The sequence below is a fragment of the Engystomops pustulosus genome, chromosome 6 (genome assembly GCF_040894005.1).
Source record: "Engystomops pustulosus chromosome 6, aEngPut4.maternal, whole genome shotgun sequence".
Lineage (NCBI taxonomy): Eukaryota > Metazoa > Chordata > Amphibia > Anura > Leptodactylidae > Engystomops > Engystomops pustulosus.
This window is the reverse complement of record NC_092416.1, coordinates 84,843,676-84,871,669: the sequence shown is the minus strand read 5'-3', so window position 1 is coordinate 84,871,669 and position 27,994 is coordinate 84,843,676. Positions and strand designations below refer to the sequence as shown.

General features: G+C 40.6%; 1 protein-coding gene across 2 annotated transcripts; it reads right to left on the bottom strand.

Annotated features, from left to right (window-relative positions):
* Positions 1 to 27,418, bottom strand: LOC140065797 (uroplakin-2-like). Of its 2 annotated transcripts, XM_072113365.1 has the most exons (5): positions 27,261 to 27,418; positions 18,600 to 18,758; positions 11,261 to 11,426; positions 7,652 to 7,725; positions 1 to 230 (listed from the first exon to the last, which is right to left on the bottom strand). In XM_072113365.1, the coding sequence occupies exons 1-5, from the start codon at positions 27,394 to 27,396 to the stop codon at positions 91 to 93; spliced, it is 675 nt and encodes a 224-aa protein (XP_071969466.1). In that variant the 5' UTR covers positions 27,397 to 27,418; the 3' UTR covers positions 1 to 90. The 2 variants fall into 2 exon arrangements, with proteins under 2 accessions (XP_071969466.1, XP_071969467.1); XM_072113366.1 differs by lacking the exon at positions 7,652 to 7,725.
* Positions 27,419 to 27,994: the final 576 nt, after the last annotated feature.

Below are 27,994 nucleotides of genomic sequence, written 5' to 3'. Positions count from 1 at the left end.
TTTTTTTGAATAAATCAAATCTTTATTAATATGCATTGACAGTTTCCAAAAAAAGAAATACATGTTGAGTTTGCAAAGATAAATCTCAAATTACTTGTGTGTTACAAAAGTAATAGCAATGCCAACAAGTAGCAGAAACATGGAGATACTGAGCAGCACTGTGATGACCACCATTCCTCCAGAACGCCCTTCAAAGGAAGTAATCATCTCTCTTGGGTTTGGAGGCAGAACTGTAGAACAAACAAGACCATGTTCATTAAACATACAATGAATGCTGAGTAATTCACAGAGCAAGTGTAAGAATACAGAAAGAGAACATACAAAATGGCAAATAGTGTATACGGATGTCATTGTGTTTTAAGTAGTTTTTTAAACCCTTGGTTGGAACCCCCCTCCCCCCCCACACCCCTCCCCCCCCACACACACACACCCCATCTGTTTCAAGTCTACTTCAGATGACCAGGTAAGGTACAGTTTTGATTGGAAGAAAAGAATTCCCTGCATCATATTACTATCACTATGATGTTCCCATCCTTAGCACTGTGGTATGTCTGTTATACAGGACACTGCAGGGTCCGTAATCCATGGCCCAACCACGGTCATCTGAAACAGCCCTAAGATGCTGAGAATTTACTTCCTCTCTCCACTCATGGACAAGACTCAGCTATACAGGCAGTTGAATTTGTATGCAAGTCGAAACTGTATATTTAATAATTGTAGATAGAGAAAAATTTTTTTGCCCCATTGACAATTAAAGTTTCAAAATATTTTGCTGTAATTGGATTATCAATAAAACTTCATTACAGACACTTTACAGTTGATCAGCACAGTCTAGGACTATAGTAAAGCATCCCAAGAGCTTCACCAGAGATCACAGTGGGCATAGGGGTCACAGGCCAACTCTTTCCTCAGGCACAACCTTCATACTCGGTGGGTAATGCTCACTGCACAGTATTTCCTTCTTCGTTTCTAGAGAGGTCAGTGTATAAAGGGCAAGATCTTGTCATAATAAAATATCTCAGAGTGTTACACTGCTATACAGACAAAGAGGAGAGGGGAAAGAGACTTCATATGCAATTTGAAAGGAAAAGGGGCTGGTGGATTTGAGATCCAAACAGTCGTCCGATAACATGTGCAAATAGACCAAGACTCCTTCCACACGATGCTATGCCCAGGCTGTGACCGGGGTGTAGTGGTAGGGGGCTGAGCGGTCCTCACCTTTCCCCTCTCCATAGGGAGCTTATGGTACTATACCGTGCAGAATGTACTCCTATGGTTTTATGTTGTGCAAGAACCCTTTCCAATTCCATATTAAACGGAATTTACTAAGTTTGCATCCATACAATACTCCAGGCAGTGTTTGGTAGGAGCACTAGAGATCAAAATTGGACAATGTATGAGCACTTGATTGTTACTGAAATAATATAATCTCAGTTGATCAACATTTAAAGGATTTTTGTGGAAGGGGCACTGGCATGGCACTGTTTTGCAAAGTATTCTACTATTGTAAAGAACAGAACAGAGAAAGATTAAAAAAAAATTTAACAAAAGTTTCTTAGCCATAAATTTGTCACCAAGGATTTTTCAGAAGTTTGCCATTGGTTTTAGATCAGAACTCTAGGCTGGCCATTTCATGGATTCAATATTTTCTGCTTAAAGCTACTGCTATTTTGCTGTGTGACAGAGGGTATTGCCCTGCATGAAAATTGCTGGCTGATTGAGTGAAGAATGCAAGGAAGGAACCACATTTTGCTGAAGAAGGTTCTGATACACACTTGTGTTTACTCAAGTAGCTATATGAGAGATCCAACTCTGTCTGCAGAAAGCATTCCCCAAACCAGGACACTTCTACCACCGCCTTTCACTGACTTCTTTACACACTATGTTCAACAAACTGGGGAAAGACTGAACCCAACGTTTCCCCCATCAGATCAGATGAATGAACTGAGGACCACTGTCGTCCACACAACATGCTTCTCAGCAAAAGAGTCTAGTCTTAAATTTTGCTTTCAAAAAAAAAAAAAAAAAAAAAGGATGTCACTGAAAAACTGGGCTTTCGGTCTAAGTGCTCTTAAATGTCACTGTATCAGGGGCATAACTAGCAGATTTCTGCATGGGGCCCTATATATCTCTACATCTACAAATACATACACACACACACACACACACACATTGGTACAGACCTTTTATATACTCGTATACATTCATATGCTCACATTTATGTACTCATATATACAAACACAGTACATACACATCTCATTTGCACACATACTGTAATATATATATACCCCATATATTAATACATACTGTTACAAACCCCGCACAACGAAGTTTAAACACGGGGTGCACCTACTCTATGGAGTCCCGGAATTTTGTGCTTAAGCTTCGCCCACTTCTACAAAATGGCATCCCAACGCTAAATTTATTCCATGCACTCTACACCCAGCCAATCTGCTGACACAACCCAAGAGTTACTTATACTAAGAAGGTCATAGGCACCTCAACCACACAGACAATGAACACTGGTAACTTAATCCCTTGGAAACTTATATTCTTTAAGGCTACAAGCAGAGGCTTATTAAGGTAAAACACTTTAGTAGACATAAAAAATACAATACACGCAAAACAAACTTGCCAGATTAAAAAAGAAAAATATACATACAAACAGTTATGGAAAAAAAAAACAAATTACTTTTACTATCGGATAGTGAGTGACAAATTGGCCGGAGGACACGTCACGGAGAGATCCAGTCTCCTAATGTTTAATTCTGAGGACTCTATACAAACCCAGTGGTTTTTTTGACCCCCACCCCTGGCTGTGATGTCACTGTGACAGGGAGTTTCTCATATCCCCCCTCCCTTCAGAGACGTACAAGCTGAGTCTTGTTTTTTTTTTTTTTTTTTTTAAACTCCATAACTTTTGATTTGAAGATGGCACAACCGTGCCATTGCTTCCATTCACCAGGGTACTGCGCTTTCTTTCACCTAATACCAAACTTGGGGTGTATAGGTCTAACATTAGGGGTGTTCTGCAATTGGCTGGGTTCCACTGCAGCTAGGCTTTTGATACCATCAGGGTACCTAGATCATATGATTCTCCCCTGTGACAATTATGAATTATGCCCCAATTATGCACAGCTATGATATTTCTTTGCATCTCAGTTTTTTGGAGGGAAAGCAACACAAACCTTCATTTCTCCTTCCCCAGACATGAGCTGGCAGAGGTGTGAATATTTACATTTGCTCTGTGGTCAAAAAGGAAACTCCCAGGGGTGTTGGCTCCAACTAGCCTTCCTACCAGTTGTAAAAATAATTAACACTTGCCATTTCAGTCAGTCAGTCATAAATATAAGAAAACAAAAGAAAAATTGTGCAATATTATCACACATACACAAGGGGCTATTTATCATATGATCCACGGGGTCCTGGGCAGTGTTAATAAACTTAGCCGGTGAGTTTTAAGCCACACCCCCCTAAGCTCCACTGGCATGAAGGTACATATATACAATAAGTACATACATGTATACAAAAGCATACTGCCTGTACAAATATACACATACATGCATACACACGCTCAGCCAGTGGGGCCCTGTTACTGATGTACTGTTAGCAGGGAGAGAAGGGTCTGGGAGAAGGGCACTAATAAAGGTTTGTTCCGCTGTACATCCTGTGCCCCTGTGCAGCAGGGGCTCTGTAGCAGCCGCTACAGCAACTTCAACCTTAGAATTCTCCATCAGCAATAACAACATGTATATATACCATCCACTTTACACTCCAGCCTGGTGGATATTTCTGCTAGTGTATCTAGCTTTTTGTCTGTCTATATCTCTTCTATCCATCTCCTATTTATTATCTATCCATCTCTCATATCCCTCCATCTAAATTTACCCATCTATTAATCTATATCATCAATCTACCTGTCATCTGGCCATCTCCCATCTATATATCTATATAGTTATCCATCTCCTATAATTTATCCATCTAGAATTCTTACTCAAGTGTTAAGGATAAAAATACATCTTTATACAAACTCATAAGTCATGTGACAACATCATGTGACCAGTCATATGCGACAATAATACATATGGTAATCGTGAATGTTCAATCTAAACAGTATTGTCTCTCTTGAAATGATTAGCTCATTCAAAACATATGAATTTATAATCCAATTTATGAATTTATAAATACAACATGTATTTATAATCCAACCCTTTATAATCCAACCCTTATTACATTAGAAACATTTTATACCCGACACAGCGAATGGAGAAATCGATCACCCTCTCCGGCGTACTGAAAACTATTTTGCAACTCAGCTAGTTTAGAAAAAACTCCCAGTTTTACCAGCCAATCATCTTACCCCTTGTGCCCTTTATTAAGGGGTTAACAATGAGGTGTTTATTATTCTTTCAGACCCAGCACTGAAGAATTTTGAGCACAATACAAAATACGTAAAGTGCCAACTCAGTAGTGGTGGGTATTGTCTGCCGTAACAGTGTAAACCATTTCTTCCTATTGAAAATATGGAATAACCAGTGTACCCAGCGATATCAAAACCAGTGTCGGGGGCTCCCCGTTTATCAATTCAACCTTTACTGCCATACAGCAATATGAACAGAGGAATATAATTGTGTCGATCACCAGTTGAAATAAATAAGGACAAGAAGTAGTCATATATAGAGCACACATGACTAATGTTCAGCAGTGTGGTGCTACGATTGGCTCCGCATATATATTAAGCAGTAAGAGCAGCTTTGCCCATATGGTGGATAGGATGCAAAAGGGAGGTCCTCTAAGTAGGAGATGAAGGCGAGATATGCATCATGTATGTAAACGATTGGGTATAGAATGTTTAAAATGTAATAGGGGTTGCACTATAAAGCAGAGATGTTATAAATAAGGTAATACCTGTAGAGAGATACCAAGATGTTTAGAACATTCACTATTGCCACATGTATCTTGCCATATGTATATGTACATATGTGTTGGCTTGAGAAATGATTCTGAATAGGATCCGAAATGTAGCACTTGGGTGAATAAAGTAAACACCTTGCTTTTTTATATTGGTGTGCTGCTTGTTTTTTGAACTTCTACTGAAATACTGGAGAGTCAAACCACTAGTGGAGCAAGCACCCGAACTTGTCCGATTAAGTGGCGCAGAGAACTTTTTTTGATTTGTCTAACCATTTATCTATATATATCTTCTATCTCCTATTTATTACCTATCAATTGATCTCTTTTACTGTATCCATCTACTTTATATTTATGCATTTATAAATAAATCATATTTATCTTCTGTCTAATTCCTATACAGTTCCATATTAGAGATTGTAGTTACACACTGTAATATGGTAAGGCAAAGTGTTATTATTGTGCAGGGCTAAAGGGAGCCTCTTATTCAATGTGACTGTTCATAAAATGGTTTTATTTTGGGGGCCCACTTTTGTTCTTGCCCGGGGGGCACTTGGTTCAAAACCGGCCCTGGTTAGGAGATAAAAGCACCTGAAGTGCATCATCAAAGGTGACTTGTTTGAATTAGACATGTATTGGGCCTGCTGTGATCTTTGAATTACCAATATCTTCCTTGAGCATGGTGCACAACCTATGTTCTGAATTCAAAGCTATGTGACTTTTTGTTCTGTGTGCTTGCTGTATTATTGAGTCTATCAATTAAACAGTGTACATTACCTCATAGGATAACTTTTCCTTGTAGCATTTTAATACAGTTCCTGGATTAAATAGCATTTTGGTTTTGCATTTTAGGGTTACATCCTCATTTTTTCCTTGTCCTCAGAACTCATTATACAACACAGTGAAAAGTTTGATGTTAAAGATATTAATGAATTATCTATAGGATGCACATCTCCCAAGCATCCCAGATTCAGTGGGACAGTCGCAAGCCATGGGAGCCATGCACTATGTCTCAAATATCTGCATCCTCGAGTTACCCTTTGAGGCAGCCCCCTTAACATTAAGCATGTATTTCTGGAAGTCTAATGACAAGATGCGGTATTAAAGCCAAACCAGTATATCTATCCCAGAAGTTTTTGACATGGTTGGGTCTCAAAAGAGGCATGGTGTTCCTGGTCTTATCCTGCAAGTTTATTTGCATGTTTCCCAGAATGCCCTAGCAGAACATCAATGACAATAGTTCCCCACATGCCTACAAGGCCGCCTTAATTGGCAAAACCTCCTTAACCCTTTCACGACCCGTGACGTAATAGCACGTCACGGGTCGGCCGCGGGTGCATGGAGAGGGCTCACGCGCTGAGCCCTCTCCATAGCCGGTAAGTCTTTGCTGCATATTGCAGCAAAGGCTTACCGGTAACACCCGCGATCGGTGCTAGCCGAGGATCGCCGCTCCCCGTGACGTCATCGGGGAGCGGCGATCCGTCGCCATGGTAACCTCGGGTCTCGCGAAGACCCGAGGCTACTTCGGGTTAACCCATGCATTACAATGTGCTATCAGCACATTGTAATGTATGAGTAGTAAAATCCCCATATACTGCCATACTGTAGTATGGCAGTATATGATAGGATCGTGCAGACCCCCTAGGGTTAAAGTACCCTAGGGAGTCTGAAAAGTACTAAAAATAAAAAAAAGTTAAAAAAAAAAATTATAATAAAAAACCCTAAAAACTCAAATCACCCCCTTTCCCTAGAACTGATATAAATATAAATAAACAGTAAAAATCATAAACACATTAGGTATCGCCGCGTCAGAAAATGCCCGATCAAAATATGATAACGGTTTTTCACTACGTTTAATCCCGTAACGGAAAATCGCGCCCAAAGTCGAAAATGGCACTTTTTTTGTCATTTAAAAAAATTAAAAAATTCTATAAAAAGTGATCACAAGGTCGAACAGTCCTAAAATTGATAACATTGTAAACGAAATCAAAATACGCAAAAAACTACACCACCCACAGCTCAGTACACCAAAGTATAAAAAAGTTATTAGCGCCAGAAGATGGCAAAATCCCCAAAAAAATTTTTGTACAGGAGGTTTTAATTTTTTTAAATGTATAAAAACATTATAAAACCTATACAAATTTGGTATCCCCGTAATCGTACCGACCCAAAGAATAAAGTAGACATGTCATTTGGGGCGCACAGTGAAATCCGTAAGATCCAAGCCCACAAGAAGGCGGCACAAATGCGTTTTTTTTACCAATTTCACTGCATTTGGAATTTTTTTCCCGCTTCCTAGTACACGGCATGGAATATTCAATACCATCTCTATGAAGTGCAATTTGTTACGCAGAAAATAAGCCGTCACACAGCTCTGTACATGGAAAAATAAAAAAGTAATGGATTTTTGATCATGGGGAGTAAAAAATGAAAATGAAAAAACAAAAAAGGGCCAGGTCCTGAAAGGGTTAAGGAGAGCTCTTTCTTCCTCTAGTTACAGAAGGAGTTGAATGCACAGGCAAAGCTCCCAGTCCTACAATTAGACTGAAGCCAGAAAGGGCAATACGATGACATTATGCCTACTGGCTTCAGAACTGCACAGAGCAGCCTAGGACTCCATATAGTATGAGGCTTTACACATTGTGGGCATACATAAATATTAAAATAGCACGGTCCACCAGGCTCCTATGTCAATCCCCTGTTCACAGCACAAAAAGGAGTACACTACTTCTATACTCACCACGAGTCTTGAAGGGCTGTGACCAGTTTGTGTAAGCAATCTGTGCATTAGAATTATACAGAACAAACCGTACCCTACAATAAATTGGATAAAAAATACAATTACGTCAAAAACTTAAAGTCTAGAGAAAGCAAACAGAAAATGACTGCTGGGATACAGTTTATTAGCCATACACACAGCGCCTCCGTGCTTATTAGAAGTGTGATCTATAATAAGCGGGGAGTAGGGTTTAAAGTATCAGGACAAGAAAAATCAATGTGTGTGCTGATTATCAAAACTACAAATTAGAACAAGGAAAAAAAATAAAAATCAATCTGTAAAGATTTGTTTTTTGAGACGATAGTTAAGGTGAGAAAAAAGGTGAGAAGACCAAGTCTGGACGTCAGATGACATCAACATAACTAACATGCCACAAATTGGTCGAAAACTTTTAATGGTAGTGTTACAGTAAGACATGGCAGAGTAGGGCTACTGATGTCAAATAGCGAGGTGTTGCAAAAAAATAATAAAAAATTTAATGAACATAAAAGATTACAAAAAAAGCACAAAGAAAAGAAACCCACCATATTACACTAGAACCAGTGTGGAAGAGAAAAACATATCAAATATAGAAGGTGCCATTCCCCATACACAGATACCTAGTCCAAAGTATGCACTTTATTCCAAGCAGTGAGGATTACAGAGGCTTCTCCTTTCCACTTATTTTAGCCCTCTATGCCCCCTGAGCACCCACATATTGCTCTTTTTCCCCCCCTTTAACCACTATAGTTATCTTCATCTTAAAACCAAAAGTATAAAGCAATTTGTTCTTATGAAAATTTGATGAGCACAAAAGTACCATATGTACATTTCATAGGTTCTTAGGGGTTCTTTATCCGGCCATTGAAAGAATTTGTTTCCAGTTTCCTATAGTGATATAGAAGAGCTTGCTATTTAATGAAACAAGCAGAGCCAAGAGTCTATGCCATTGGTTGACTGCTCATCTACTGCTTTTATAATTTCATTAGCATCTCTCGAGTAGGTTACTAATCTTTGACAAATAAAAAAAAAAAAAAAAAAAAAAAAAAAAAAAAGAGAATAACTAGTGATAGATATATCTCTCTATACACACACACACACACACACACACACATTTTTTTGTTGGATTGCCCTGAAGATTCCAGATTTTGTTTCTTTTACTTTATTGGTACCTTTTAGCAGTCTGGACCATATTTCTACATTATTGAAATCTTTTGTATATACACATGTACAAGCAGAGTTTTAAAATAAACTTAGATATTCGCCTTCCATTGCACTCTGCCCGCCGGCATACACTAGAACATCAGCTGCGGCAACACTGCCGTGTCAGAGTGCGCCAGCAGGCAGAGCGCATTAATGCAGCTCTTACCAGTGAAGAAGAGACGTGGGGATCATCGGAAGGGGAGTATGGGAGTTTTTTTTTTTAATACACCGCAGGAATGCAGGGAATCTCATTACTTGGGGGTCTGCAGCAAGGCATTTAATTGCTCAAGTATACACGGTATTAATAAAGTCTTTATTTAAACGGAATACAATTTGCTTTGATCTTTATCCAGCTTTTTAATACTGCACAAGGATGCCAAGTATTTGAGAATATTTTCTGCAGGATTTTCATAACTGGAAAGGGAGTCCACAAAGTGGTATTCATTTTTGTATGCTCCAAGGGGTATAGTTTTTCAGTGTTCAATTATACATTTTGGATAATGCATCAAAAAATGGTTTTTCACAAACATTTCCGTAATGCTAGGAATGTCCCAAGGTGTTAAGGAAAACCTTTCAAGATCTTGCATATTTTATTCCATGCTGTTACCATATCATTCAATAACATGTGGACTGCTGAGCTATCTTTTTTCTGTTATTAAATCTGAGCAATACTGTTAAATGCCTTATTGAACACATCTTTTATTCCTCCAATAACAGATGTGTAATAGAAGGTACATTGAAGTCTATGGGGAAGGTAATTGAAAGACCTCCTTTTCACCTTCTGTTTTTAGTTTTGTTTATGCTCTCCTTAAAAGGAAATCTACAATCAAGCATCATAACCCAAAGGCACTTTAGATGCAGGCACTGACTGTGGTATTCTTATTTGTAATCCATGGCCACCTTTCTACTTAAGTCAACTTTGAAAATTACTCTAAACAAGCCCAAAAGGCTACTGGGGTGGTTTCCCAGAGCCCCTTCGTGCTGTACATTCACAGGCTGTTACATTGTCACCCCCGTCCCACAGCCACAGTAGCCTTTCAAGCACATTAGAATAATTTTGGAGGGTCAATTAAAAGGAAATACGCTATTTGTTTTTATGCATTGCAAACAAAAACATGCCTTGAGAATGCTGTAGCTACACTGGTGCAGAAACATATCTTGCATGTCCATGTGCTTTTGCTGAAAAAACACACACCGTTCAGGGATTAAACAAGATATGTTTATGCATCAGTATAGCTACAGCATTCTCAAGGTATGTTTGGTTCACAATGCATAAAAGCAAATGGTAGATGTCATTTAAAGGAAACCTACCACGTGAAATAGCAGGTGTAAGCTGCAAATACCAAGCACCAGCTCAGGGTGAGCAGGTGTCAGAGCTTATTTTCGTTATTGTCATAAACCTCTGTATTGCGGTTTAAACACTTTTTAATGTTTATATGTGAAGCAGCTTCAGCACACCATGCACGTCACAGGCTCTACGGCACTTCCCATGTAGGCGTGCGCACGGTCATGTGCTTGGTGCACCGAAGCTGCTTCACAAATACACATTAAAAAATACAGCGGTTTATGAAAATAACAAAAATAAGCTCCACCACCAGCTCACCCCGAGCTGGTGCTCGGTATTTGCAGCTTACACCTACTATTTCACGTGGTAGGTTTCCTTTAAGAAAGGAAGCCATGGATAACACCTATAAGATTACCAGTGTCACGGTGCCTTGATCAATGAGTAAGTGTCCCCAATTTATCCATGCTTCATTTTGAAATGACACTGCTTAAGAGGACCTGTCACCTAGAAATTCGGCACGAGGAGCTGCTTACCAAAGTAAGCAGACCCCAAGTACTAAAACAAACGCAGCAGTGTTACAATGATAGCGTTATCAGATGTTTCCAATAATGCTATCTAACACTGCTGCAATGCACAGTACAAATGCCGGACCGGCGTATTCATGAGGTGGCGGTGACTGTTGCATGACGCGCAACAGTCACCACCGGCCTATGGAGCGAGCGGGGAACTCCGGAGGAAGAGGCAGCGCACCCTCATGAATATGGCGGATTGCTTTGAGAACAGTCCGGCATTTCTATTGTACTCAGCAGCGGTGTTAGATAGCGTTATATGAGGTTTCCGATAACGCTATCATTGTAACACTGCGATGTTCGTTTTAGCCCTAGGAGCCACTTTCTTCAGTAAGCAGCTCCTAGTGCTGAATTTCTGGGCAACAGGTCCTCTTTAAAATTAATAGAAAGAACTGCCAGAAAAGAATTTAAGGATTGCAAAATATTTAATAAAGATAGACAAGTGTTGAATTATCTTTACCTATATCAAGTCTTTAAAAATGGATTCTTTAAAATAATGTGAAAAGGCTATTAAGGTTTTTATAGGTCACTTACTTGTATGTGATTCCAGGTAGGATTCTAATGACAGTATCACCGATTTCATTACTAATGTCTGGTCCCACTTGAAACACATAAAGGTCTGTTGGTGAAGGTTCTCCAAAGACAGTTCTGCACTGTGGTATTTTAAATTTGTCCGGGACAACATATGTTTCATTGTTTCCTGTGTTGGAGATAATTCAATGCAACATCAAGTGAATCTGGCAGGGCGATGTGGTGTACTCAATCATCCACAGGTCCTTACGGATCAGTGGTTTAGTTTCCCAAATCACCTTATATCAGCATTAACAATAATCATGACCTTATAAGTATGGTAGTTTGGATCCCGGCACCTGTAATAAAATGTTGAATCCTTATTTATGAGTCCTTAAAATAAAAAACAGACTGGTAGGTATACTCGGCTGCATATACAGCGCCTTGTGAAAGTATTCGGCCCCTTGAACCTTTCTACCTTTTGCCACATTTCAAGCTTCAAAACAGAGCTAAAAATTGTAAATTTTTTGTAAAGAATCAACAGTGAAGTGGAACTAAATATATTGGACATTTTTAAACTTTTGTAAAAAAAAAAAAACAAAAAAAAGTGGGACGTGCAATATTTTTTGGCCCCTTTAGTTTCAGTGCAGCAAACTGACTCCAGAAGTTCAGTAAGGATCGCTGAATGATCCAATGCTGTCCTAATTGACTGATGATGATAAATATAATCACCAGCGTGAAATCAAGTCAAGATGTTTTTAAAGACACATAAACAAAGATTCAACCTTCTTCTGAGGTCATGATTATTGTTAATGCCAATAAAAGGTGATTTTGGAAACGAAACCACTGATCCATAAGGTTAAATGAAATCTACCACCAATATTAAGTAAAAAGAAACTTCACATGGTGCTAGTCTTTATTAAGCTTGACACGCCAGAATTGTCCGCCACTCTGGGCTGTTTATTATTCATGCCTCAGGTGTGACATCAACCTCCCTCTCCTGGCTGCTTTTCATACAGATGGAGCCTCTTAGTGAATTGGGGGCACAAGTCTTAATGAATTCCCCCCACTGGGTTGGTGAGCTGGTTCTGCTGCTTACAAGGCCAGGAGCATCTCTAGGCAATTATAACCATAGATAAGGCAGGTCTATTGTGATGTCAGAATAACAATGTCCTATAATTAAAGGGGAAACCGGGAAAGATGGGTGTAGTTAATACTTCACTTTTATTAGATCTAAATTAAAAATGGGGAATATACCCCCTAACCATTTGAGTTACAATTAAGCAGTGTATTCCACACTAAAATTAGGTCACCACTGTAAAATACTTATATTCTCGTGTTGGGGCAAAGGGCTTAGCTAATATGTCCCCAAAAAATATTTTAGGATACAGGCAGTCCCCGGGTTACATACAAGATGGGGTCTGTAGGTTTGTTCGTAAGTTGAATTTGTATGTAAGTCGGAACTGTATATTTTATCATTGTAAACCCAGCCACAACTTTTTTGGTCTCTGTGACAATTGGATTTTAAAAATGTTGGGTTGTCATAAGAACCAGGATTAACAATAAAGCTTCATTACAGACACCTGTGATAACTGTTACAGCTGATTATTGTAGCCTAGAACTAAAGTTCAATAAATTACTAATATCCAGAGGTCCGTTTGTAACTAGGGGTCGTATGTAAGTCGAGTGTTCTTAAGTAGGGGACTGCCTGTATTTAATATTGTTAGCTTGCCCAGAAAAAAAAAAAAAAAAAAAAAAAAGGGAATTAGTCCTCACCGGTAATTCGATTTCCATAAGTCCACCATGACGGCCCCCTGGAGGTTGCTTCCCCTTCCTCTGTAGGGACAGGAAATTGAGAGTATTAAAAGGCCCTCCCCCAACCTCCCACCAGTGTATACCAAATCACTACACCGGTATAGGCTTCAACTCAATTTTATTTTGCATGTTATATTCACATACAGTATTTACAAGAAGAAACCAACAAAATTAACAAGGGAGGGAAATAATAGGGCCGTCATGGTGGACTTATGGAAATCAAATTACCGGTGAGGACTAATTCCTTTTTTCCATTTCGTCCCCCATGACGGCCCCCTGGAGACATACCAAATTATCCCCAGTTAGGGAGGGACCACGGCTTGTAGGACTTTACGGCCGAAGGCCAGATCTTTTACCATGGCTATATTCAGTCGATAATGATTAACAAAGGTGGAATTTGAACTCCAAGTGGCTGCGCTGCAAATTTCATCAATGGAGGCTCCCCCTCTCTCCGCCCACGATGTGGAGACTGCTCGGGTAGAGTGAGCCCTTAACTTCAAAGGAACAGGAACACCTTTAAGACTGTAGCATTCCCTGATTGTATTTGTGATCCACCGGCCAATAGTTGACTTAGAGGCCTTTCTTCCCTTATTTTTTCCTGCAAATTGAACAAAAAGGTTTGAGTCCTTCCTCCAGGGACTTGAGACCTCTAAGTATCTAAGTACTGAGCGTCTTACGTCTAGGAGATGCCATTTCTCCTCCGTAGCATTCTTAGTCTGACGACAGAAAGATGGCAATACGATCTCCTGACTCCTGTGAAAGTTAGAAATTTTCTTCCTAAAGTTGTTTCTATCAAGTCTGAGAGTAATTCTATCCTCAGAAACTGACAGGTAAGGTTCACAAATCGACAAGGCCTGGAGCTCCCCTATCCTTCTAGCGGATGTGATGGCAACTAAGAACGCTGTTTTAAGCGTTAAAAAACGTAAATTATTTGACTCATTGGGTTCAAAGGGATCTGAGGTTAACGCATCTAAGACCAAGGTAAGGTCCCACTGAGGGGAAGATTCCTTTACAGTAGGTCTTAAGCGGGTACAGGCCTGAAAGAATCTCTTTACCCACCTGTGTTCCGCAAGTGCTGTATCAAAATATGCGCTTAAAGCTGACACCTGGACTTTCAGGGTGCTAGGCCGTAAACCTTTGTCGAAACCCTCCTGCAGGAAATCAAGAACCTGGCAAATATTGGGAGAATCTTGGTTAGGATGATCTTTACACCAGGCACAAAATTTTTTCCATATCTTAAGATAGATCGCATGGGTCACAGGCTTCCTACTATTTCTCAAAGTCTTTATTACCTTAAAGGAGAGTCCTTTTGTGTTCAGGAAGGCGCTTTCAGGATCCAGGCTGATAGATTCAGGAACCCTGGGTTCTGGTGTAAGACTGGTCCCTGGTGCAAGAGGTCTGGAATCTTGGGAAGGATGAAAGGAAGGTCTAGAGCCAGCTTTTGTAGAAGCGGAAACCAGCTTTTCTTTGGCCAAAACGGAACAACTAGAATCAGCTTGGCCGGACTGGATACTAATTTCTGGAGAACTCTATTGATCAGAGGAACTGGAGGGAATGCGTAGAGGAGATCCTGATCCCAAAGCTGGGAGAAAGCATCCAGACCCCAAGGAACTTCCTTTGGATTTAGGGAATAGAATTTCTTGACTTTTGAATTTGTCCTGGATGCAAAGAGATCGATAGCAGGGTTTCCCCATCTGAGGACAATCTCCTGGAAGATTTCGGATTTCAGGCTCCATTCGTGAGGGAAAATAGGTGTCCTGCTGAGGTAGTCCGCTAACTCGTTCTCTGAGCCTCTCAGATGGACTGCTGAAATTGAAAGAGCATTCTCTTCTGCCCAAGAAAATATTTCCTGGGAGATGGTCTGAAGTTTTTTTGACCTTGTTCCGCCCTGTCTCTTTAAATATGCAACCGTAGTTGTATTGTCAGAAGATTTTTAGGCGCTTCCCTTTTAGATCCTTGGTACAAGCTTTAAGGGTTTTTAGGACGGCTTTCAACTCCCTTTCGTTTGAGGATGCACGAGTCATTGAATGGGACCAGAGGCCCTGAACGTACCTCCCTGGAAGAAGAGCTCCCCAACCTGAGGTGCTGGCATCTGTCTGGATCTGGGATATTGGCCAGAGAACCCAGTTCACACCTTTTTGAAGGTGATCGAGATCCTTCCACCAGTTTCAGGATTTTTTTACTGCTGAAGGAATCTCCAATCGTAAATTCAGGTGATGGTAGTCTTTGTCCCATTTTGACAGGATCCAGGACTGGAGAGGTCTTGTATGGATCTGGCACCAGGCTACACATTGAATGCAGGAAGTCATGGACCCCAGAAGACTCATCGCTGCTCGTATCGAGATGTATTTCCTCTTCTGGAAGTCCTTGATTTTCAGAAGTAATCTGTCTACTTTCTCCTGTGGAAGATAAGAAGTCTGGGTTAATGAATTTAAGGATACTCCCAAAAATTCTTTTATAGGACTGGGAGTCAGATCGGATTTTTCCAAATTTATAATCCAGCCCAATTCCCGAAGAACTTCTATTGTCACCTTCTTCTGTTTTTCTAGATGGCTTACAGAGTCTCCCACAAGTAAGAAATCGTCCAGGTATGGGACCACTAGGACTTCTTCGGTCCTTAAGTATTTGACTACTTCCGCCATAACTTTGGTAAGAAAGACCAAATGGTAAAGCTGTGAATTAAAAATGAGATTCTTCTCCCGAAGGAGAAACCACTGCAAAACGCAAAAACTTTTGGGAATCCGCATGAATGGGAATATGATAGTATGCATCTCTGAGATCCAGAGTACACAAAAATGCATTGCGGTTTATTAAGGGAGTAGTAGATTTTATAGACTCCATCTTGAACTTGATATACGTCACCCACTTGTTCAGAAATTTTAAATTTATAATTAACCTGTAAGACCCATTTGGCTTCTTTATTAGGAAAAGGGGGGCGTAATGACCCGTACCTTTTTCTTCTGGGGGGACTGGACAAACCACTTCCAGTTTCTGCAGGGTAGACACTTGCTCCCAAAGATGATGTGTCAGACTTCCTGAGGATTGCCTGGACAGAAAAAAACGATGAGGAGGAGAAGACATAAATTCTATACGGTAACCATCTTGGATAATGGAAGTCACCCACCTGTTGTTTGTTATGTTCTTCCACTGGGGGAGAAAGTCCTTCAACCTTCCCCCCACCCTGGAGTCATTGCTACTTTTCTGGTTTGTTTGAGGAACTAAACAGGAATGGCTTGTTTTTTCCTCCCCTGGAACTATTCCAGAAGCCTTGTCTCCAGGAAGATCTCCCCTTATTCTTTGGTTGGTCTTTGTTTGCTCTAAAGCCACGAAAAAACAGGTTTTTTTGGTGTAGGTCTAGGTTCAGGAAAACCTTTCTTCTTATCCGCAGCTTTGTCAAGAATCTCATCTAGCTCAGATCCAAACAAGAATTCACCTGAAAAGGGAAGGCAGCAAAGTTTTGCTTTAGAACGAATGTCCCCCGACCATTGTTTCAACCAGAGGGCCCTTCTGGTGGCATTTGAGAGGGCGGCATCCCTTGAGGCAAAACGAATAGATTCAGCTGAGGCATCAGCTAAAAAGGCAGTAGCAGATTTAAGTAAAGGCAAGAAATCTAAAATTTCTTCTCTAGGGGTGCCTTCCCTGAGATGGTCTTCTAAACCCCCTAACCAGAATAGGAGAGTGCGGGATACTGAGGTTGCCGCAATATTTGTTTTGATTATAGTCATAGAAGACTCCCAAAGTTTTTTAAGTAGACAATCCAATTTCCTGTCCATAGCATCTTTAAGTTGCGTAGAATCCTCAAACGGTAAATCCGTCTTTTTAACAACTTTGGTAATAGGAATGTCTACTTTGGGTACGTTCTCCCACAATTTGGTCTCTTCTGGGTCAAACAGTAAGCGATTTTTAAAGTCTTTAGGGACAATTAACCGTCTCTCTGGTTCTCTCCACTCATCTACCACAAGACCCTTTAAAATTTTCGATAACTGGAAACACCCTCGTTTTCTTCTGTCTCAGTCCCCCGAATAGTTCATCTACCATGGATTTTTCTTCTACTTTATCCTCAATTCTTAGGGTATCCCTTAAGGCCTTTATTAAGCTATCCAAATCTTCATTGGCAAACAAAAATTTGGGGTCATTAACCACCTGAGGTTGTGAAAAGACATGCTGGTCTTCTGACTATCTCGTATGAGCATGAAGGCTGTTCATCATCCTCTACGTATTCAGGACTAATTCTGGGTTTTTTCAAGGGTGGCCCTTTAGAGGCCTTAATTTCTTCCCTCATAATGGTTCTTAACTCATCCAAAAATGAGGGTTTCTCTTCCTTAAGGATTTTATCTAAACATTCTTTACACAGGCTCTTCTTATATGAGGCATCTAATTTTGCATTACAAATTTGGCAACGCTTAGAAGGAGCCTTTTTAGACCTATCCTTATCTGGCTCCTTCTCTTTGGGTTTGTCTCTTTTCCTTTCTTTTGGGAGATCTTTCTCCTGTTAATTTAAGAAGATAGGGAGAACTACATCAGTAAAGACCCTTATAAGAGACCCCAAATAATGGCAATAGACAGGGAAATAATTCCCACACATTCCAAAGCGTTTACTCACGGAACCCAGGGTTAAGGATTGCGTCTCAGCCACATCCGCCATGTTGTCCAGCTCCATGGAGACCTCAGCAGAAGTGAAACTATACTGCACGCCTCTAAATACTCACCTTCCGGCGTCTGACGTCATCAGTGGCCGCCTGTCTCCCAGGCTGCCCCACTTCCTGCGGCGAGGTCTCCGCGACGTCACTTCCGGTCACTGGAAGTGGGGCATCGCGCGAACAAGTGCCGGCCGCTGCGGACCCCAGAAGGAGTCGTATGGACGCCGGCACGCCACAAATGGCAGCCCAGCACTGGAGACCCCAAGTGGAGCCAGGAGCTCGGACGAGGGAGCACAAGCACCCCGAGAGGTACGAGATCCATACCTCCCCCCCCCCCCCTGGAGGAGAGAGAGAGGATTTACTCTCAACCCTATCCCCTGTAGGGACAGGAAAACACTGGTGGGAGGTTGGGGGAGGGCCTTTTAATACTCTCAATTTCCTGTCCCTACAGAGGAAGGGAAAGCAACCTCCAGGGGGCCGTCATGGGGGACGAAATGGAAATAGAGGTTCTCCCCTATGTTTTGTGAAGGGAGAGAGTTCTAATATTGACTGAGTGAAGTTGGCCCCCCCACCTTGTTCAAATCAAACAAAATTGGTGTCAAACGTTTGTGCTACGTTTGTGCAGCAGAAATTTCCGTTTGTGCCGCTATCATTTTTAAGATATGAATGAAAGTTTCCAGAGGTCATCAGAGGTCAACCAGTCCCCCCACATTGCCCAAACCAAACCGGTGCCAATGCTACTTTGTTGTAGGTTAATTGTTGACTTAAATTGTGGCAAAAGGAGTCCCAGAAGTTTTATAAATTCAGTTGTTATCCTATACACTTGAAGCTTGAGCATAATTCTTACTTTGTGATGGGCATATTAGCATGAATTCTGTTTGTTTTGCAGAAAAAAAAACAATACTGACCAGTAATCTGGACCTGCACCTCGATCAGTGAAGTACTTCTTGGGGCCACCGATTTATCTAATGCCTGGAGCATCCAAACCTCATACATGCAATATGGTGGAGTCAACCAAATGACTGATGACAAGATTCTATCCTCAGAAAAGAGCGAAATTTGGTATTCTGAAAAGACAGAGGTGCATGACAAATAGGACAATGTTAACATAATACAAGAGGCCATGGCACTACAGAATCCCATTCTGAAGAGAGATTCTGCATCACCTTTTTCTCCACAAAATATGGCAAAAAAAAAAAAAAAGTCTTTATGGTGCCCTTTTGTACACGTTTTCTCAGTTTTGAAGCTAAAAGACTATTGTCTATGTACATCCCAAATAGACTTTATTGAGGACACTTAACCCATGAACATTACACGTATCACTGTATATGTCGATCTCCGTGAATCTTGCCTCACTTAAAAATGTGAATACAATGTTATCAAAAGATCATACAATCGCCAAAATGATATCAATAAAAAAGTCAGCTTGTACCTAAAAAAAAAAAAAAAAAAAAAAAAAAAAAAGTATGGGGTATCAAGAAGTTACAGGCATCAATATCACAATTCACAACTTTTTAGTTATTAAATCTACTACTAAACTTCTACTAACCCTTTAAGGACATCATTTTTGTTTTGTGTGTTTCCATTTTTCCCTTGGACATTCGGGCGCCATCATTTTCCATCATCACTTTCATTGCATGGAATTACAGTTTTCATATGTTGACAGATCGCAAATTTTGGGATGCGGCAATACCCAACATGTTTATTTTGTTCCAGGGAAAGGGGAGAAATTGGAATTTTTTACTTTTAAGATCTCCAAGGGTGATTTAAAGGACATCTACCATCATGGTGAAGTAAATCAAGTACAATGGACATACTTGTGTGTGCCCCCTCTGGCAGGATCTGCTCTTCTTTTAGCTTCTTATGCTAAAAAGACTTTGGCTCATTTGTATAATTTTAAGGCGCTCTATGCTCCATAAGAGTTGAGGGAACCTGTGGCATAATTTTTTGCATAATTTTTAAAGCCTTTTTTTCTTAAAAGCAAGGGTATAGGAAGGTTAAAGATGAGCAGATCCTGTCAGAGGGGGCACACATAAACATAGAATTGTGCTTGGTTTACAATTCTTGATCCTGGGGGTAGATGTCCTTTAATCCTTTGGGGCCTGACCATTCTACAGTACTAAAGAAGTGTAGTATATGGAGAATTTGCTTAGAATCTATAATATCGTGCCTATGGTACATGGTTATAGATCCTGCCACATAACAGGTCATACAGACTCCAAGCTGTTGTAGGAAAGGTTGGTCGCTCCCAGATGATGTCACAGGGAGTGACAACCTGATCCAAGATGGTGGCGCCCATGTACCACCGCCATTTATCGGCTGCAGACAGCTTTGCCAGCAGCAGGTAAATTGTTAACAATGTTGTGTGCGATGGGCGTTTGATGAATATTGCTGCAAACACCCACCATGTATGAGAAGGGCTGTATACATCCTTAACGCATTAGGTTGTAAATGTTCAATGTAATTAAGGGGTTAACCCCTTAAGGAGACAGCCTTTTTTTCATTCATTTTTCACTCTCCACCTTCAAAAAACCATAACTTTTTAATTTTTCCAACTATAGAGGTGTATGAGGGCTTATTTTCTGCATAACAAGTTTTACTTCACAGCGACAGTATATATTATTGCATGCCGTGTACTGGGAAGCTAGAAAAAAAAAATGCCAAATGTGGTAAAATTGGCAAAAAAAAAAAAAAAAAAACATTTGCGTCCCTTTTTTGTGGGCTCAGTTTTGTACAAATTGTCCAAAAAAAATGTTTTTGCCATCTTTTGACACTAATAAATTTTACATAATTTGAAATGTACAGAGCTGTGTAGGGTGTCATTTCTTGCAGAATGAGCAGACACTTATTGCTACCATTTTGAGAACTGTTACCTTATGATCACTTTTTATTACATTTTTTATTTGATGTAAAAGGTGCGTTTCATAAATTTGGGCACTATTTGGCTGATGACTGATTCAAGGAGCAGCATATTTTATTTATTAAATTATTTGCATTCCATCCCCTTAAAAATGGCTGCACAACTACTTTTGCAGTTTATGTTCTTTTTTGTCTGTATTGAGATTCTATATTGGGAAAACTATTAGGAATATGTTTGTAAGGTTCAGGAAACATCTAAATTCGATCTCCTTGGGGAACGGTTGCCCCAGGCTGATTGAACACATAAGGACATGTCACTCCAGTGATCCGACTCCACTCTGCTTTGCTGGCATTGAGAGAGTAGACAGGAATCCAAGGGGCAGGGATCGCCAAAAGGACCTGTTACGCCGCAAGGCAAGAAGGATACTTGGATGTGATGCTTTAGGTGTTCTAGGCTTGAACAATCGCAATGATCTTAGTGTTTTTCTGTAACCTATATATTTTAGACAGAGATATGCTTATGTGTATTCCTTCATATGAACTTCCCTATCTAGCTAACCTGCATTATGAATAGATATTTGTTCCATGTTGAGGTAGGATCATCGTTTTTCAATTATATTCCCTCGAATGCTTTTTGATTTTAAACATATCACTGTGTGCATAGCGATGCAATATGTTTATCGTATGCATTGCACTTTTATGTGCACGTTTACTTGTCGCATGTCGGCGTCCTGTACTGCCCGTGCACTTATCAATAAACTTTGAAGATTCAGCTGGGTGAGTGTCGCTTCATCTTCCTACATACCCACATTAATTCTATATGTGGGGCAGGCTAGGGGCATTCATTATATGGCTGTGGGCATTCATTTTATGACTGGGGTAGGCTGGGGTTATTATTATTAAGCCTGGTTCATAGTAGGAGCTCTATTAACCAGTTAAGGACCGGGCCCTTTCCTGGTTTTTCATGTCCATTTTTCACTCCCCACCTTCAAAAATCTATAACTTCTTTATTTTTACACGTAAAGAGCTGTGTGATGGCTTGTTTTCTGCGTAACAATTTGCACTTCACAGTGATGGTATTAAATATTCCATGCCATGTACTCGGAAGCGGGAAAAAAAAAAATTCCAAATGCAGTGAAAATGGTGAAAAAACGCATTTGCGCCATTTTCTTGTGGGCTTGGATATTACGTCTTTCACTGAGCGCCCCAAATGACATGTCTACTTTATTCTTTGGGTTGGTACAATTAAGGGGATACCAAATTTGTATAGGTTTTATAATGTTTTCATACATTTACAAAAATTAAAACCTCCTGTACAAAAATATAACTTCTGGCGCTAATAACTTTTTTATACTTTGGTGTACGGAGCTGTGGGTGGTGTCATTTTTTGTGAAATTTGATAATATTTTCAATAATATCATTTTTAGGACTGTATGACCTTTTGATCACTTTTTATAGATTTTTTTATATTTTTCAAAATGGCAAAAATGTGCCATTTTCGACTTTGGGCGCTATTTTCCGTTACGGGGTTAAACGCATTGAAAAACCGTTATCATATTTTGATAGATCGGGCATTTTCGGACGCGTCAATACCTAATGTGTTTATGATTTTTACTGTTTATTTATATTTATGTCAGTTCTAGGGAAAGGGGGGTGATTTGAAATTTTAGGTTCTTTTATTATAATTTTTTTTTTAACTTTTTTTTATTTTTACTATTTTTCAGACTCCCTAGGGTACTTTAACCCTAGGTTGTCTGATCGATCCTATCATATACTGCCATACTACAGTATGGCAGTATATGGGGACTTTCCATCTCATTCATTACAATGTGCTATCAGCACATTGTAATGAAGGGGTTAAAACTAAATAGCCTCGGGTCTTCGGAAGACCCGAGGCTACCATGGGGACGGATCTATCTTTTTGAGCTATCTTTTTGAGGCTGCCGGCGATCCCAGGTAAGATGGCGGCGCCCACGCGCCGCTATCTTTTTGAAGCTGCCAGCATCTTTGCCGGCAGCCATCGCTGTGAAAACACCCGCGATCGGTGCTAGCAGCAAAGACTTACCGGCTATGGAGAGGGCTCAGTCCGTGAGCCCTCTCCATGCAGCGCGACCCGATTATTAAGTGGTTAATACTTCAAGGGTAGTTAAAGGAGAGAAAGACATTTTCCTTACCATTACATTATAGGGCACTATTTGTGTGGTACAAATATTTCAGGGGCTCTGTAAAGCTCTATCACAGTATTTGGGGCACAGTATTGGTGGTAGCAGAAGAAGGGTCAGACAATGGGAAAGTGCAGAACATAAGACGTGTGTGTGGTAAACTTTGCAGGAATTCTGCGTGACTGGAGGAAGAGACAAGGTGATGGTGGAACTAATGGAGAAGATAAGGAAAGAGTACATATATATATATCATATATATATGTATATATCATCTACTTTATAGTTCTGCATCTAGAAATCTAGATCATATTTCATATTTATCTTCTATCATAATAATTATAATTAATAATTCCTTTATTTATATAGTGCACAGATTAAGCAGTGCTGCACAGAGCTTGACAGATTAGTTCCTGCCCCCACGGGGCTCACAATCTATTCAACCTACTAGTAATGTTTTGGAGTGTGTGAGGAAACCAGAGGACCCAGAGTAAACCCATGCAAACACAGAGCAAGCATACAAATTCTTGGCAGATGTTGACCAGCGCTGTACGACTGTAGTGCTAACCACTGAGCCACCGTGCTGCCCATCAATCTCCCTATTATCTATCTATATCTCTCCTATAAAATTCTCCCATATTACAGTTTGTTTTACCATACTAAAGGGAGCCTCTTGCTGACTGGTCATAAAATAGTTTTATTTTGGGGCCCCACTTTTAGTTTTGCCAAGGGCCCCACTCTGTCTAAAATTGGACCTGTTAGCAGTGGGTGTTTGCTGTAATATGCAGCATACCCCACCTCTGTTTGAAGAGGCCTTAGCTCATGAGCCCTCTTCATATACCATCCATACAGTACATGTGTGGCGGAGAGCGGGAAAGAGTTAATTTTAGCCCAAAAATTCACAATGGATTAAATAACAAAAAGCTCCTCCAAGTTTCTCCTGAGTGTGCCCATGTCCCATGTGTGGTGGAAAACTGCTGTTTGTGCACACGGCCGGGTATAGAATAGAAGGAGGCGCAATTCAGAGCAGATTTGCTTTTTTTGTAAATGGGACATATTGGGGAATATTTTTTGCACAATGAGATCCACTTTTCAGGTATATCATTTTGGGGCACCTATAGCTAATTGCTGAGATTCAAACAACTCTTTGTGGAGGAAATAAAAATAATCAATTCTTGTTTACAATTTTGAGGGGTTTTTGGCTGTTCAACGTACCATTAAAAAGGTAAGAGTTTTTTTTTTAAATTTGATGGGTCACTATGATTACAGTGTCAATTTTTATAGATAATTTAGAAAAATAGGGCAAAAATAAAAACTAATTTAGAGAATATTGTTTTATTTCGCATCACCATCTTTTCAAAGGCATACATTTTTTAATTTTCGGTTGAAAAAGTTGGTTGATGTTTTTTTGCAAGTACAGTTCTTTTCTCTGGTCTTATTTTAGGGTATATAACATTTTTTGATCACTTTTTAGTACCGTATATACTCGTGTATAAGCCGAGTTTTTCAGCACAAAAAATGTGCTGAAAAAGTCCCCTCGGCTTATACACGAGTCATACAGTCAACACGAGTCATAAAAAAATATTTAAAAAATAATAAACTTATATACACACCCTCCGGTGGCCGGGACATGCAGCGCTGCTCCCCCGATGTCCGCGCGGGTCCTCTTCTGGCTTCCGCACCCGTCTTCTTTCTTCTCTAATCTTCGTGCTGGGCGCCGCCATGTTTCTCCCCCAGGCGGCGCCTAGTATGACGTTAGCAGCAGCGCGTCATACTAAGTGCCGTCCGGGGGAGAACAATGGCGGCGCCCAGCACGAAGTTAGAGAAGAAAGAAGACAGGTGCGGAAGCCAGAAGAGGACCCGTGCGGACATCGGGGGAGCAGCGCTGCATGTCCCGGCCACCGGAGGGTGAGTATATAAGTTTATTATTTTTTTTTTAATGCGGGGCAGGGCTCTATACTACTGGGGGCAGGGCTCTATACTACTGGGGGCTTGCTGGCTACATACTGGGGGGGGGGGGGGTCTGTGACCAATGCATTTCCCACCCTCGGCTTATACTCGAGTCAACAGGTTTTCCCAGTTTTGGATGGTAAAATTAGGGGTCTCTGCTTATACTCGAGTATATACAGTATCTTTTTTTTGTGCAGATCCAATACAATGATTCTGTTTTAGTTTGCAGATTGTTACGGACACAGTGATCCCAAAATATGGGAGGGTTGTGATTTTTACACTTTTATTAGGTGTTTCTATGGGAATGTGCCATTTTAGGAGTTTATACTTTAATTTTTATTTCTTTTAAAAATGTTTTCATTTTTATGTTTCACTTGGACTTGAATCAGATTATCTGATCCAAGAAACAGCACTGCAATAATGATGGGGGGGACTGTGCAGGTATCAGAGTGTAAAGGGTTAACACCTGCAATCAGAGTCAGCTCTTATGGTGGGTGTTACAGCAGGGTGTCAGTGGTGATCTACAGCAGACACCCACTGCTTCTGGCACCATGGCAATGCCAATGTCGTGGTAGGAATCCATGTGATATAGAAGGAACCCACACTGGATCACTGGACTGCAGGCTCAGATACAACTTCATTGTAACAAGTGCACTAAACCAGACTGCTCCTCCTCCTCCTCAGTACATCACTGTTACTGTGCAGAACATGCAAAACACTTTGACTGTAAACATATTAGCAGAGCACATATAACAACATCACACTTATTATCCAGTGCCAGAAGCTGGACATAAACGTGCATCCATTTGCATTGAGGGCGATGCTTCACATGGCGTTTTGAACCAGTTTTTAAGCAGTCCGTCCAAAAACGCATGCGTTTTTTGAAAATGAATCCGTTTTTGACAGGTTTTACCAATTATCTTAATTAAAACTGGTCAAAAACGGATGTGTTTTCAGACAAACTGCTTAAAAAACGGACCATGTGCGGCATCACCCTAAGACACTTGCAAAATTGACGTACATCTATGTTCAAGAAACTCAATTTTAGTTGTAAGAGAGCTAAACTCTTTAAAGCGAACCTATCACCACAAATCTACCTAAAAAGGTAGAAAGGGTGATAGGTGCAGGTATTGGACGTGAGGATAGCCCTTTTTGAGCTAATCCTCATGTCCCAGCTATCTTTTTAAAATTTTTATTGCCCTAATATGTACATTTTCTAAAGCGGCTACTGGGGCGTGGAGTAGCCAGACATGAGGCTACACGTCGCTGCTACTCCATACCCAAGTTCCTCCTACCCTGACATCTTCAGTGCGCAGCTCCGAGGCCTGGGTTCTGCGCATGCAGAGAACGCCGGCTTCTCGGACAAAGGCATGTAGAGCTACGGGAGCTGTGCGCTGTAGTTGTCAGGGTAGGAGGAACAAAGAGGCTACTGGGGCGTGGAGTAGCGCTACATGTCGCCTCATGTCCAGCTACTCCATGCCCCAGTAGCCTCTTTAGAAAATTTACATATTAGGGCAATAAAGATTTAAAAAGATAGCAGGGACGTGAGAATTAGCTCTAAAAAGGGCTATCCTCATGTCCAATACATGCACCTACCACCGGATCTTCCTTTATAGGTAGGTTCCCTTTAAGGCTGCGTTCCTATGGTTAGGTTTTCTGATGCAGTTTATGAAGCTAAAAGCAGGAGAGGATCATGATCAGCGAGAACATATAACAGAGGCAATGGAAACACAATGCTACCTCGACATGTGATCACAGGGAAAGCCCTTGCATTGGGTCTCAAAACTCAATCCAAATGCAACGTGTGAACAGGCCCTGAAGGTTTGGGAAGTTTAGATGGATCATTATCTAACACTTGGCCTCTCTGCTGATTAGCTGCAGAAAGCAGACCTGGTGCATTAGAGAGCATACATGGCATGGAAATGAATCCTATTCAAGTGAAGGAGGCTAAGCTGCAATACCAAGCACTGCCACTGTTCTACATATGCATAGTTTAAAGTTTGTAGATGTTTGAGTGTGATGCAATATGCTGTAATACGTAGTAAACCTCAAACTGCTTTCATAGAGAGCAAATGTGTTGCGTTTTCAAATACAACGAAAAGCCCGAAAGCGAGGACGCCTTCCCACACGGCGTTTTCGTCGCATTTTTAAAACCATCCAAAATGCAAGTGGGAGGGGGGTCTGCCTGAAACGCATGCGTTTCCAATGAAATGCATTTGTTTCCAATGAAACGCATGTGTTTCATTGCAAACGTGTATGCGTTTTGGACAAAGCCCCTCCCACTTTTGTTTTGGATGCATTTAAAGACGTAACAAAAAGGCCGCGTGGGAAGGCGCCCTCAGGGTCTTGTCCGGTTGCAGATGTGTTTCTAGTGAAATGTTGGCAATTGGGAACAAGCTCCACATTTTATATAGCCTGTATACATATTGTCACACACTCCGAGGTCAGTGGTGGATTCAAAAATACAAAACATGTGGTCCCATACTTGTGTAGGCTGCTCTCCTTCTTCCAAGTGTTACAGATATCTGGAATATAGCTCCATGGATTAATATGCTTTACAGGTCACTCACTGACATCTTGTTGCAAACAGAAGATGCTTACTGTCCAGAAGTAAAGCCTGGGGTTGGCTGAGAACATATCTTGTAGCAAACAGGAACATCAGTAAACTGCTCCACAGTATGTGTCGTCTCATCTCTCCAAAGGCGCAGCTCAGCTCTGCAGTGTTACCAGGGATCATCTGTCTGGGATTATTCTCACTTGTTTTAATTGCTCATTAATAATCTTAGTCATGTGACAGTTTACTGATAAATGAGGGGCTCTACACCCTGACTCATAGCTTCACAGTGCAAACACTAAAGTGCGGAAGTAAAATAAGAAGAGAAAATGGTTTTATCAGATTATTCACAAAGGAATAAATAATGTGATTTCACAATGCATGTTCTCTGGTTTGTGTGATTATTGTTATGGAGACCTGGACTAATGCAGGCACATATAATGCAGAAACACTGGGGCTCATTTATTATAAAGTTTATTAAGATAAGGCTAAGTTTACACTACCTTTCAAACCTCTGTTAAAACGTAAGGAAAGAAGGTTTAATGTATCATTTAAAAATTCCATTGACATCAATGTAAATTTTATGTTATCCGTTATGTTCTGTTTAGGCAGGTATCTGTGAGGGCACGTTCACACAATGGGGGTCATTTACTAAGGGCCCGATTCGCGGTTTCCCAACGTGTTACCCGAATATTTCCGATTTGCGCCGATTCTCCCTGAATAGCCCCAGGATTTTGGCGTACGCGATCGGATTGTGGCGCATTGTGTCTGACTTTGTTCT

Bases quoted from the DNA above. Each gene is read 5' to 3' on its own strand.
- LOC140065797 (XM_072113365.1), bottom strand. From the start codon at position 27,396: ATGATCCCTGGTAACACTGCAGAGCTGAGCTGCGCCTTTGGAGAGATG. The intron at 18,759-27,260 runs GTAAGCATCTTC...CTGTCTTTTCAG, and splicing joins CCAGGCTTTACTTCTGGACA to AATACCAAATTTCGCTCTTT. The intron at 231-7,651 runs GTGAGTATAGAA...TTTGTTCTACAG, and splicing joins ACAGCCCTTCAAGACTCGTG to TTCTGCCTCCAAACCCAAGA.